Below are 14,084 nucleotides of genomic sequence, written 5' to 3'. Positions count from 1 at the left end.
GGGATGCGACACAGAACCTTTAACAAAGGGTGGCCAATACTTTCTCTGACTACACTTTTCAACAAGAGGTCTTTGTACACAACTCTGCTGTAGAGGATGTTGAAAAATGTGTTCTGTGACCCAGAAGAAATCCATGCATTATCCATAGGAGGAGGGGCTGCCCCCAGAATATGAGGGACAGGGCTGCAACCCCACCTTCTGTAGCCTCAGGCCCAGAATCAAAGCGCTTTCCAAAGTGGGTGCCCCCATGGAGCATGAGGAATTCGGTCTAGAATTGTTGAAAACTCACATCTACTGTAGAAACCTGATGGAAAAGTGTATACTAAATATACACTTTGGGCTACATTGCGCTTAAAGAAAATAAAAGTTATCTCCTGCACTAACTTATTTTAAGACACTCTGAAGAAGTTAAAAGAGGTACAAGAAGCCCATGCAGCCATCTCCTCCTTCATCCTATAAGGGAAGGACTTACCATTCAATAGCAATTAGCTCTTTCTGAAACAATGTGGAACTGGACCTTGGGGGACTTGAAGGGTTAATAAGATGGGCTTCCGCTCAGATATGAAATCCTAGGGCATCCCTGAAAAGATCAGTGTCTCTGGCAATTTCCCTTCTCTAAATCAAAGGGAGGGAGGGAGGGAGGGAGGGAGGGAGGGAGGGATGGAGGGATGGATGGATGGATGGATGGATGGATGGATGGATGGATGGATGGATGGATATAGAATGTACATGATGTTTGTCTAGAGATGGCAAATTGGAGTTCAGAAATTCCTGAAGATTTGGGTTACACCCTGGGAGGGGGGTTTGGGGAGGGAAGGGACCTCTATGAGATATAATGCCAGAAATTATGAGTTCCAGAGCAGCCATTTTCTCCAGATGAATTGTAATTCTGGGTGATCCCCAGCCTTCGCCTAGAAGTAGACCACCCCAGAAGTGTCTGCCAGGCCACCTGAACAAAGCCACCTGTGCCTTCCCTCCCCCTCTCTCGCTTGCAGCCCCCGGTCACTTCGTCTGCATTCTGGGTTATTCCTTACCGGACACAATTTTGAATCCTAACCATTCTCTGGAGTATTCCTTACCGGACCTTGGTCTCTTGTCAGGATCAGAGGTGGTCCATCACTCCAGGGAGTGGAGAAATACCTCCTTTAACCTTCTGAACACTGGTTTGTTCATTCATCATGGCAGGTAGGAAATCCTTAGAATTAGATGCTCAAAAAAGACCTCTCCAGTTTTCCACTTCCCAATGTATTTAGCAGAGTGCCATCTTGAGGTCATAAATTCACAGCAGGATGACTTTGGTGGCAGGTTAAAGGAGATGAAACAAATTACTGGAGAAATTATTGGAGACAGAGCAGAGAAAAAAAACATTCAGAGTGCAGCTTGGAAGATAAAAGGTCTCATGCAGCCAAACAAGTCCCAACTAAGTCTCAGTCAAAACTATGTTAACTGAAAACTTGGATCCACTCAATGGATTCTGATGGGACCTAGTGACACCATTGGCTGGACCATACCCCCTAGTATGCAAATGATGACAAAAGTAGAAACATCAGAGAAAGGGTAAAGGACAAAAAAGCAAGATAGACAAGGTGTCCCGCCCAGCCCGGGCGGGGACTGCACGGAGGAGACCCCCGTTGCCTGCCAGCCGTTCCAAGCCCTCGTCGTCGCCCCGAGAGCCTTCCCCACCTTTCCAAGCCCCCGTGGCGGCCCCACCCCTCACCTCGACTGACAGGGCGCCAGCAGCCACCCGAGCAGCGCCTCCCAGGCGGTGCGCCCGACTCCGAGTCTGCGAAGTCTGGCCAGGGCAAGGCGCCGGGGAGCAAGAGGGAGAAGCTGAGCCCAGCACCGAGCCGGGAGGAGGAGAGCCGTTCGTCTCGTCGCAGCGCGAGACGCCCCATCGCAGTACGCAGCTGAGGGCTAGGACGCCCGAGGCACGCCCAGTCAGCCCAGCCCTGGCGCGCCTCTCCTGGGTGTCTGGGGCTTTGAAGGGGGGAGGAGCCAGAGAGGGGCAGGACCCGGGAAGGGGGAAGGTCGGGTCGGGAAGCATAAAAGGAGGGAGGGAGGAGGTCGCTGAGGAAGCTGGCTGATGCCCAAAGAAGCTGCCTCGCGAGAGAGAGGGACAGGAGCCACAGCACGGCCAGGAGGGAACGGGGGCCTGCGGTGAAGTAACCCAGTGCCCCCTCCCCTGTTTCTGAGACCTCCGGGGAACGCCCCAGAGTGCCCGGGAGGGGCAACTGCGACGCCGGGAGACCGGGAGGGGTACCCAGAGCTTGACAACGTGGTGGAGGATGCGGGCACTATCCCGAGCCTAAGACGGCCATGCCCCCATATTCCGGCCCCGCCCGGGTGGCACTCAAGCCGAGTGGTGACCCCACACATCGAGCCGGAGTCCAGCGACTCGTCAACGGACGAAACGAGTGAGGACTCTGTGATAAACCTAGAACTGACGTCCGCTATGGACACTAACCCCGCCCCCGTGTATTTGGCCCAATTTGGGCAGTGGCTCGCAGACCACCAGGCGCAGCTCCTACGGGAGGTCACCCAGCAGCAGACGGCGGCTCAGGCCACCCTGGTGCGGGACCTCCACCAGGCGCTCCTGGCCCGCCCAGAGCCGGCAGGGCCACCACCATTTGGCGCCGGAAGGAGCCCTTGGCCCTCTCTGACGAAGCTGGGGGCGGAGGATGATGTTGAGGCCTACCTGGAGGCGTTTGAGCGAGTGGCTGAGGCCGCTCGTTGGCCGAGAGCAGTGGGCCCTTATCTTGGGACCCTACCTGACAGGGGAGGCCCAGGCTGCCATGAAAGCCCTGGAGTGGGCCCAGGCAGCGGACGATACAGCACTCAAGGCAGCCATCCTAGACGGCCTGGAGATCACGCCCGAGGCCCACCGCCAGAAGCTGCGCTCCTGGCTTCCGACAGGGGAGACTCGACCACGCTCGGCGATAGCGATCCTTAAGGATGCTGCCACCCGTTGGCTCAACCCCACCACCAGCGACGGGCGGCGCATCGTGGAGCTGGTGATAGTGGAGCAACTGCTGCAGGTGTTGCCGCCGCGTACCCGCCATTGGGTGGCCTGCTGGAAGCCAACCCGCCTCAGTGAAGTCCAGGAGCTGTGGGAGAACTTTCAGGCCGCTGACCACCGCAGCCTGCCCCCCCGCGCAGAGGGCGGCAAGCCAGGGAAGGGCTCTCCCCAGCCCGGCGGCCGCCCCGCCCCAGGAGCAACACCAGGAAAAGCGCCCGGGACCAGAGACCGCGGAGGCCGGGCGCGGCTGCTGCCGGCCCGCGCCGTGCCTGGATGGTGGGGGCCCGGAGGACGCCCGACGTTACCCGGACCGAGTCTATGCCCCGGCGGCCGCGAGGGGGAGAAGGAGGGACGCCCGCCGCTGGAGGCCCACCGCACGGCGGGAGACGTAGGGCCCTGCTTCACCTGCGGCCAGTGGGGCCATCTCAAGCAAGAGTGCCCCCTGATGGAGTGCGACGTGAGCTGGGAAGAGTGCCCCCTGATGGAGTGCGACGTGAGCGGGCCTGATCCAACATGGCTTCTCTTATGTTCTTATGTTCCACTTCCCAAGACATTTATCAGAGTGCTATCTTGAGGTCATAAATTCATAGCAGGATGACTTCGGTGGCAGGTTAAAGGAGATGAAACAAATTACTGGAGAAATTATTGGAGATAGAGCGGAGAAAAAAAACATTCAGAGTGCAACTTGGAAAATACCAGGTCTAATGCAGCCAAACATGTCCCACTAAGTCTCAGCCTATGAGGAAAGGACCTACCATTCAACAGCAATTAGCTCTTCCTGAAACATTGTGGAACTGGACTTTGGGGGGCCTGAAGGGATAACAAGATGGGCTTCCACTCAGACATCAAATCCTAGGGCATCCTTGAAACGATCGGTGTCTCTGCCAATTTCCCTTCTATAAATCAAAGGGATGGACGGACGGATATAGGAAGTCTGTACACGATGTTTGTCTAGAGATGGCAAATTGGCGTTCAGAAATTCCTAAAGATTTGGGTTACAGCTTGGGAGGGAAGTTTGGGGAGGGAAGGGACCTCTATGGGATAGAATGCCAGAAAATATGAGCTCCAGAGCAGCCATTTTCTCCAGCGGAATTGTAATTCTGGGTGATCCCCAGCCTTCGCCTAGAAGTAGACCACTCCAGAAGTGCCTGCCAGGCCACCTGAACAAAGCCACCTGTTCCTTCCCTCCCCCTCTCGCTTGCAGCCCCCGGTCACTTCGTCTGCATTCTATGGTGACATCATCTTTCATCATCACGTTCTTCTCCAAAGGTTCTTTTTCTCCCTCCCCCTTCACAACCTGCAGAGTTACCATAGGGATGGCAATAAACAATTTTGAATCCTAACCATTCTCTGGGTTATTCCTTACCGGACACAATTTTGAATCCTAACCATTCTCTGGGTTATTCCTTACCGGACACTTGGTCTCTTGTCAGCATCAGAGGTGGTCCCTCACTCCAGTGAGTGGAGAAAACCTCCTTTAACCTGCTGAACACTGATTTGTTCATTCATCATGGCAGGTAGGAAATCCTTAGGATTAGATGCTCAAAAAAGGCCTCTCCAGTTTTCCACTTCCCAATGTATTGAGCAGAGTGCCAGCTTGAGGTCATAACTTCATAGCGGGATGACTTTGGTGGCAGGTTAAAGGAGATGAACCAAAGTACCATTTGCTTGATTTGCTTTATGCTAATAGATACGAGCATGGAGATGTCCTGATTGGTCCAAGAGTGTTTTGTGTCCAAACCCCCTGCCCAGGACCTACTCTTCTCATCCCTAGGGGTCAGGAGGTCACCCTGCAGGTCGGGAGGGAGAGAGGGCACACACCGTCCCTGATGTAAAGAACAAAAGGGTTCTTTAGATAGCTTTCCCATTCAAAACTGCCAGCAACGCAAAGAGGAGATGGTGTAGCACAGTGTCTGAGACCTGAGCCCTGAACAGGAAATGCGGGGTCCAGATCTGGTCAGAGACAGGAACTCACCAAGAGATCTTGAGCAAGCTGGTATTAATCCAGCCTCCACTACTGCTGCTGTTCAAGAGGGGTTGAATGGAGTGAGACAAGGCCCTTGCATGGTCTGCAGAGACCAGTTATCTTAGCATGGCAGAATGCAGACGATTAAAGCAGCTTGGGGTTTCTCTGTCAGATGGCTCTGGTTGTGGAAGTCCTTTCAAGGTTCACAAACTGAATGCCCAATCCATTACATTTGTAATTTCTAGATGAGGCCCATAACTCTCATCAGCCAGAAGGGTCGAATCCCCAGCCTCAGAGAACACCTGCAGAGCCTTCTCAGTGGTTATCAAAGATTTCTCAGTGGTTCTTCAGAACATTTGCACCATGTCTGAGGGCAGCTTGGCTCCAGCCTTTGGTTCCCACCCTGGTGGTCCAGCCAAGCTTGAGAACGACCGTCACATTCAACTATCTGCCGCCGAACGTCTCCATCTTGCAGCCAACATCACTCAGGAGGGAGGACCCACTGCCAATCCCCCAGTCCGTGGCTCTTCATCCTTCAGCCCATGGCTGGGGAATGACTGGCAGTTTTCCTGGCTCATTCACGGGACCAATGTCATCTTCATACCGTCCAGTGGAACAGTGGCCTGCAAATCTGCAGCCTGCGGCTAGTCACCAGAGGACCAAAGGTTTGTGCTAGTCTGACTTTCCAAAGGCCACACAAGCATTCCGGCGGTCCTGGCTGCATTCTACTTCAGGTTGATTGGAGACCTGTTTTCAAAGAGTCTTCCCGGGTGCCTTGATGCTGCTAACGAGAGTCATCAAGCAGAAGGAGGTCAACAGTGGCCCTCTTCCTGCAGGCACCAAATATATCCAGCCCCATAAATAAGGCCCCACAGGCAGAAGTCAGGGTTGGATGTGTTTCAGGAGCCACTGAATTTTCACTTCTTGGGAATGAGATGCCCCAACAGGCCTGGCCAGTTGAATCAGTCATGTACTCTATGACACATCCCATCATCCCCTACAAGTCAGATACCTTCTGACACAGGGTTGGCTCTTTAATCCAGTCAGGCCCATTAGTTCAGAACCACTGGCCAGAGCTTGCCCAAAGGGTCTTATGAACATCTGAAGCTGCCTTATCTTGAATCAGACCCTGGGTCCATCAGAGTCAGTATTGTCCTCTTAGACTGGAAGTGGCTCTCCAGGGTCTCAAGCTGAGGTGTTTCACAACTACTTGCCTGGACCCTCTGCTTACCAAGCAGATGCTCTACCACTGAGCCACCATCGCTCCCATGGTCTTGTCACGTGCTAGAGTTGATCGAAAGGACCTGATCTCTTCATTAGGAACCTTCCAGACCCCTCTCACTCATCACCAAGAAGAGATTCTTTGCTTTCTAATCGTTACTTTTGCTTTTATTCTTCCTTATAGTGGCAGATGATTCCCCTGACACCCAGGAAGCCAGAGGAACGGCATTTGTTGAAACTGGCGGAAGACAGCGTCAGGACATCAACATGCCTCCGCTTGAGATTCCAAGCAGAACCAACACAGCCTCGTCATCTGTGGCACCCATACCAACTCCAAGGGAAGGGCCGATGGGCATCCTGAACCTGCATGCATCAGAAGATGAAGGCTCAGGGACATTAGCAGCTAAGAAAACTAATTCCCGTGGTCCAGTCCAGAGTGGTCAGCTTACGGAGACCAAAATCCTTCCAGTGGCAAGAGGGGAAACTACAGAGGAATCGAAGGAAGGGATTCTGAATACAGCAGTGACTCTCAAAAGACATCTGCAAATGGAGAAACTTCCCCCAAAGAAACGATGGAGGAAGAGAAAAATGGACGATCCAACTTCACCTGCACAGCCCAAAATAAAAATCCATCTACTAGATCCCCAAATGTTAAGAACGAAGGAGAAGACTCTAGACATCAAAGAGAGTGGCTCAAAATCAAAAGACCTGCCAACGGACAAGAAAAACACGCAGCCTAAGAAGGCACAGGCACCTAGACGACCGACTGCAAGAAATAAGATGCAGGCCAAAGCAAGCACAGAGCGTTTACAACCTGTGCCCAAGAGCAATCTGGCTTGGCGGATGATGGAGTCTGTGAAGGTCTTCCATCCCCTGGGGAAAAACAGCATTTCCACCACGGCTGCTCCAAAGGCTCCCTCAAGGACTTCTTCCACCTTTCCCGTGAAGCCAGCCTCTACATGTGCAAGGCCTGATTCAAAAGCTCTGGCTAAACCAGTCCCCAAACCACTGCAAAACCCATCGGCCACCACAGTGAGCAAAGCCCAGCCACCAGTCCCCAAGCCACTGCCGAAACCACCGCCCTCCTCATTGGCAAAGCCATCCCATATCCCTGTGCTGGTGCCACAGCCAGTTCCCAGAGAGAAGCCTCAGCTGACATCATTAAAGAGGAGCCACCCCAGTAGTGTTGCTATGAGACCACCAACTCTTCACTCGGGGCAGGGCATTTCGAGGCCACCGAACCAGAGGCCGATCCACAGCCAGCCCAGGGAGCCGATGAAGACAATACCCAGATTCTGCCCACAGACGCTCCCCAGAGATCATGGCCTGGGTCTTCGCTGTTATCCCTGTCCACCAGTCCTACCCTTTCAGGCCGCCTTCCGAAACTGGAGACCTCCCCCCAGGGATCTGGAAGTCTCCACCCCCATCACTGAAGAACAACGCCCCGGAAGGGAGATGATGAAAAGGCTAGCTCAGAAACAGAGGGAGGAGGCAGCAAAATGGACTTCTTTGGGGCGGGTCCATTATTTTGAGGAGCGGCAGAAGGAGATGGAGATCTCTGTGAAGTTTGGCTATCCCTAACGTCTCTATGAAATCTCAGTCCAAACTAGACTTGATGGGGTCTTCATGGCTGCCGCTGGTATTTTGATGTCACGTCAAAATGCTCTTAGTAGCAGGCTGAGGTACTCTTGGTGGGCCCCTGCAGTGTATTTTATTAACTCTGCATATATGTGTGTGTGAAGTTTTCATCTTTCTTTTTTTTTACACAATTTTTTTTGTATTTTTGTTAAAAATTGCAAAAACACATTCCATATTCATTAACACTGCTTGATATTGTTCCTTTAGCTAGGTTAATGTTGTATATTTTCATATAGCTTTTTCAGTTATAGCTTCTATGACCATTTCCTTTACTTTGTCAATAAAAAGAAAACTTTATATATTTTTCTTAATATATTAAACATCTTAATTGTAGAGAGTGTCAAATGTTTGTATTTATGTGGTGTCATTTAATATTAAATCTCACCATCACTCATATCTATAATCATAGGTTTTTTATTTTGTCAATGACAGAATTCGAAGAAGAAGGAGAGTGCAGATTTATACTCCGCCTTTTTCTCTGAATCAGAGACTTAGAGTGGCTTACAATCTCCTTTATCCCCCGCCCCCGCAACAGACACCCTGTGAGGTAGGTGGGGCTGAGAGGGCTCTCACAGCAGCTGCCCTTTCAAGGAGAACCTCTGCCAGAGCTATGGCTGACCATTCCAGCAGGTGCATGTGGAGGAGTGGGGAATCAAACCTGGTTCTCTCAGATAAGAGTCTGCACACTTCACCACTACGCCAAAATGACTCTCAAGAGAGTTTCATTCTCATGCAGGATATTCAAGAACAGGTCCAGTGCAGTCCAAATCCAATTACAATTCTTTTGACCCTTGTCATTAACAGAAGCACACAATCAGGGAAAACAAAGCGGCCAGATGGTTCTTTAAATACTCTGTGCTATAACTGTTGCTGACTGTCTGTTCAGTAATTTGATCTTCTACGTCTCCAAATAGTGAAGAAATAGGCTGTACTGGGGAATCAAAACCAGCTGCAAATAATGGGGAAATTAAGCCTGATCTGAAATCTGAAAATACAGGACAATCAAATAGTATATGGGCCATAGCGGGGTGTGTGTGTGTGTTAAGCAGGAACGCACAGGAATGCAATTCTGGCTGGCTCGGTGTCAGGTGGTGTGGCCCATTATGCAAATGAGTCCCTGCTGGGCTTTTTCTACGGAAGAAACCCTGGGCCTTCTGAGCCACACGTACATCACCTATCAGGAAATGGTATGCCTTGGTATCTTCCCACTAAAATTGCTAACATAAATGGCTCTTCTGGACCTTGGTACTGGCAGCGGAAGAAAATCTCTTGCCATTGTAATTGGAGGGGGGAATACCAACAGTAGAAGTAGAAAATGCTCTCAGGGCTCTAATGGTCACGCTTCTGCAGTCAAAAATTGTTCCGATCCCGTCTTCCCAGTGCAATCATCATCTAATTTCTTCGATTCGGTTGTGTAACAGCTTACTCTCTCCAGCATATCCCAATTGGATTGATAAGGATGACACACAACTCGATTCAGAAAGCCTGTGTCCGTGCTAGATTTTGAAATGTAGTTTTTTAAATGAAATCCTCTCTGCCACGTTTTAGCCGCCAAGATTTTTCTCCTCATTCTGCACACAAAAGTATCCTAGCAACACACGTTGGGACTCCTGGGATGCAACATCAAAAGTTTAACAAAGAGTGGCTAGTATTTCCTCTTATCACATTATGTCTCCTCATCAGTTACTTCCTGCATCTCTGCTGTTTGTTGCTTCCTCTTCCCCACTACTCTTTCTCCTCTTCTTTCCCTTTCTTCCTCTACTTTCATCAACCCCTCTTCCTTTCCTTTCCTTTCCTTTCCCTCCTCCACCCCCACTAACCCACTCACCCTCACTAACTTATCCACCCCTGTCCCTAGGGTTGCCAATCCCCAGGTGGGGGTAGGGCATCCCCCTGTTTGGAGACCTTCCCCCCGCTGCAGGGTAGTCAGAAAGCGGGGGAAGGGGAGGGAAATGTCTGTTGGGAACTCTATTATTCCCTATGGAGATTTATTCCCATAGAAAATCATGGAGAATTGATCTGCGGGTATCTGGAGCTCTGGGGGGGGGGGGCTGTTTTTTGGGGTAGAGTTACCAAAATTTCAGTATAGCACCTAGTGCCTCTCCCCAAAACACCCTCCAAGTTTCAAAAAGATTGGACCAGGAGGTCCAATTCTATGAGCCCCCCCCAAAAGTACCCCTTCATTATTTCCAATGGAGGGAAGGCATTTAAAAGGTGTGCAGTCCCTTTAAATGTGATAGCCAGAACTCCCTTCGGAGTTAAATTATGCCTGTCACAGCCTTTATCTTGGCTCCACCCCTAATGTCTCCTGGCTCCACCCCCAAAGTCCCCAGATATTTCTTGCATTGGATTTGGCAACCCTACCAGTGAGAGAATTCTCAGATCCTCTTGCATGCATAGTTTACATTATTCAATAGTCCCTTCTAAATTATTTGCCTTCTTCTGCAAGCTTAGTGTCCTAAAGCTACAAGGAGCTGAAACACCACAACTCCCAGAGCCCTTTGCGAGCCCGGATAAACACCAGTATAATTGTTTCATCTTATCCGGCAGGAGAGTTACAGGAGGTGTGTCCCTCGCGTAGGAACTCTTATTCCCCGGAACTTTAGAAGCTGCGGTCGGGTTGTTGCGTGGGAAGAGGGGGCGTTTGAAGAGTCGGACCGCGGCGTTTTTCTACAGGAGCAAAATGGCGGGGGGCAAGCCGGGCGCGGGGGCTGCGACTCCCCAATTGGTGCGCGACAAGCGGTTGGTGTGCGTCGAGTATCCCGGCGTGGTGCGGAACGAGGACAAGATGCTGCAGACTCTGGGGGGCGAAGAGGGAGTCTCTCGGGTGAGGACAGGGCCCCCTGGTTCTGCTCCTTATCGGGCTTTCCTCCCCAATGAAGAGGGGCTGGGTCTTTGGAATCCCCTCCCCTCGTGTCTCAGCTATTGTGCTTGTGGAGGGGGCGAGAAGAGAAGGAGTTATACTTGGCACATGCTCAGGGGAGCTCTTTCCATCCCAGCCTCGTTAATGCTATGAAGTGAAAACTGTAGGGTTGCCAAGTCCAATTCAAGAAATATCTGGGGACTTTGGGGGTGGATCCAGGAGTAAGGGTGTGACAAGCATCATTGAACTCCAAAGGGAGTTCCGGCCATCACATTGAAAGGGACCACGTGCCTTTTAAATGCCTCTCTGATTCAGAGAGAAGGGCAGGATATAAATCTACTGTTTTCTTCTTGGCTCTGGAAAGTTTATTTTTGCTGATCTTTAAGGGCTGCTGCACACCAACACAGCTGCCTGTCATAACCTTTATTTCTCATGTTTCCCTGTTTGTGTGTAAAAGGAAGAGTTGTGGGAATCCCACTTGCTTGTCTTTAGGTGAATCTGTAACTAGTTGACATATCGCACCCCAAAAATGCTTGTGAATGGTTCTTCAACCTCTTGGATGCCTCAAGGATCTTTCCTGGGACCTGTTTTGTTTAATTTCTTTATAAATGATTTGGATGAAGGAATAGAGGGGACGCTTATTATATTTGCAGATGATACTAAATTGGGAGGGGTTGCAAATACAGTAGGAGACAGAGTCAAGATAGCAGGATGATCTTGGCAAATTGGTAAACTGGACTAAAACAAATAAAATGAATTTTAACAAGGATAAATATGAAGTTCTCCATTTAGGTGGGAAAAAATCAAATGCCTAATTATAAGAGGGGGGAGACTTGTTTGTGCGAAAAGGATCTAGGGGCCTTAGTGGACCATACACTGAATATAAGTCAGCAATATAGTGCAGTAGCTAAAAAGGCAGATGCAGTTTTGGGCTGTATCAACAGAAGTATAGTTATGGTATTGCTTTACTGTGCTCTGGTTAGACCTCACCTAGAGCACTGTGTTCGGTCTTGGGCTCTGCAATTTAAGAAGAATATAGACATGAACATGAACATGTCCAGAGAAGGGCAACAAAGATGGTGAGGACTCTGGAGACCAGAGGTTAGATGGCCGTTTGACAGCAGTGCTGATTCTGTGAATTAGGCAGATCATGAGAAGGAGGGCAGGGGGAGGTACTTGCGGTTTTCCTGCATTGTGCACAGGGTTGGACTAGATGATTCTGGAGGTCCCTCTATGATACTGTGATTCTGACCTCCGGCTGCCAGACAATCGTAGCACCTCCTGGCCATATGAGAATTAATTATTAGAACCTTGGCTCATCAAAGTCAGTATAATCTACTTAGACTTGCAGGTTACAATATAGTCTACTTAGACTTAAGTTACAATGGGTCTCTGGAGTCTCAGGCAGAGGTCTTTCATATTACTTTCTGTCTTGTCCTTTTACCTGGAGATGCCGGGATTTGAACATGGACCTTCTGCATGCCAGGCAGAGTCTCTGTTGCTGAATTACAACTCTTTCCAAGGCTCAAGGGTAGCTGGCAGCTTACTGCTTATATATATTTTCAGGGAAGTCCCAATGGTATAGTTCGCATTAAATTGTTGTCCTTTGTGGGAGGTGGAGGTAAGTATGGAAGGGAGGGTGCCTGTTGCAGATTGGATCTAGCCATTGTTACTCATGAGTAATGAACATTCCCTTTAGGTCTACGCTGACCCTAACAGAAGGCTTGAGCTCTACTTCCGCCCCAAGGACCCCTACTGCCACCCCGTGTGCGCCAACCGCTTCCCTACGTCTTCCATGCTGCTTAAAGTGAGAAGGACCACTAGGAGGAAGCGGACAGAAGCCGGAGAGTCTGAGCAAGACGTCCAGTTTGAAGTAGAGATTCTCGGGATTGTCAACACCGTCTATAAGTTTCAAGGTAATAATTGTGGTGTGACCTGTCTGCTGCAGGGGGCCTGTGTGAACTTGTGAAGCTGCATGTGTCTCAGTCAGATTTTTGGCTCATCTAGTCTAGGATGGTCTCCACTGATGGTCAGTGCTCTCTGGAATCGCAGAATAAGGCCTTTCCCAACTATGATGCCCCAGTTCTGCCCTAAAACATGCAAATATGGTACAATGTGCATTTGCTACGTGACAACAGCTCATTAAAAGTCATTCATTTTTTAAAAACTGTCTTGAAATATTCTCAGAACCTCTTTCTGGATCAGGCTGAGGCTACAGTGCCTAGGCACATACCTCCAGGAAGGTGACATGCACAGCATGACCTGCCTGTGATTACCTCTCTGCTCTTCTAAATAATGGTCACATCTGTTTTCCTAGATAGCCCAAGCCCCGGGAAGTTTAGAATGAAGTGAGAGGAAGGAAACAGCGGCTGGGGGGTGGGCGGGCAGGGAAGGGCAGGGCAATGAAGGCACAGATGTCTGAAAGAAGGGAGCGAAGAGGTAGCCTTTGCTTCCTCCATCCATTCTCCTTGTGTCTCTTCTCCCCGCCCCCCCCCCCAAGTCTCTGCTGAAAAAAGGATAGCAGGGAAAGCAGGTGGCAAAAGTTGGGCAAACTCAGCTGGGAACATGGGAGGGAAACTTGAGTCCAGCTGCCCACTGGGTTGAAACTGCAGTTCTGGGAAGCCAGCATGGCGTAATGGTTAGAGTGTTGGACTGGGATCTGGGAGACTCGGGTTCAAATCCCCACTCTGCCGTGGAAGCTCACGGGATGACCACAAGCCAGTCGTATGCTCTCAGTCTAGCCTATCTTGCGGAGTTGTTGGTGTGGACAAAATGGAGAGGGGGAGAATGCTGTAAGCCCCATTTGTTTCCTATTGGAGAAAAACATGGGGGCATAAGTGCAGTAAATAAATAAATGCCATCTTTTGGGTCATGTTGCCATACGCATTCACATTGCTTGGCGGGGCATATTGTGAGCATTAAGTACTCCACTGTGTATCTAATCTTGCACAAATTGACTGTGTTCCTCAATTTGTGGCACCACCTAGGTGGTGCAGTGCAAGAGGCTCCCTTCTCTTGTTTAGTCTGTTTGTTTATTTTACTGACTTTGGATTTTTGTGGCACCCACTCGGCAAGCGGACCCTGGGAGACTAACAGCCATAATAAAACATTTTAAAATTAGTGGTAAAAAGATAAAAAAACATATATAGACAATTTAAAAAACCAAACGTTTGGTGCTAGGAAAAAGATTTTGTTAACCAGGCGGTTTATATAGATATCCCAGTTCTTCTGTTACTCTGTTAGCGGACTTGCAGATAGTATTGCTCAGCAGCATAGCAGTTGCAGCCTCATCCCCCGTAGTTGTTGTAGGCCTGTCGAAAGAGTTTGGTTTTGCAGGCCCTGCAGAATTGGGAGAGGTCCCGCAGGGCCCTTATGTCAAG

General features: G+C 50.1%; 1 protein-coding gene across 1 annotated transcript; it reads left to right on the top strand.

Annotated features, from left to right (window-relative positions):
- The first annotated feature begins 10,522 nt into the window (after positions 1–10,522).
- LOC132591039 (general transcription factor 3C polypeptide 5-like) lies at positions 10,523–12,673 on the top strand. The gene is made up of 2 exons (XM_060263912.1): positions 10,523–10,668; positions 12,404–12,673. Exons 1-2 carry the CDS (start codon positions 10,525–10,527, stop codon positions 12,671–12,673), a joined length of 414 nt encoding a protein of 137 aa, XP_060119895.1. The 5' UTR covers positions 10,523–10,524.
- Positions 12,674–14,084: the final 1,411 nt, after the last annotated feature.

The sequence above is a fragment of the Heteronotia binoei genome, unplaced genomic scaffold (genome assembly GCF_032191835.1).
Source record: "Heteronotia binoei isolate CCM8104 ecotype False Entrance Well unplaced genomic scaffold, APGP_CSIRO_Hbin_v1 ptg001360l, whole genome shotgun sequence".
NCBI lineage: Eukaryota > Metazoa > Chordata > Lepidosauria > Squamata > Gekkonidae > Heteronotia > Heteronotia binoei.
This window is presented reverse-complemented; position numbering and strand designations above follow the sequence as displayed.

What these genes read in the sequence shown, in the direction of transcription:
- LOC132591039 (XM_060263912.1), top strand. Translation starts at nt 10,525, where the DNA reads ATGGCGGGGGGCAAGCCGGGCGCGGGGGCTGCGACTCCCCAATTGGTG. An exon ending in GCGAAGAGGGAGTCTCTCGG is followed by an intron (nt 10,669 to 12,403) that starts GTGAGGACAGGG and finishes CATTCCCTTTAG; the next exon opens with GTCTACGCTGACCCTAACAG.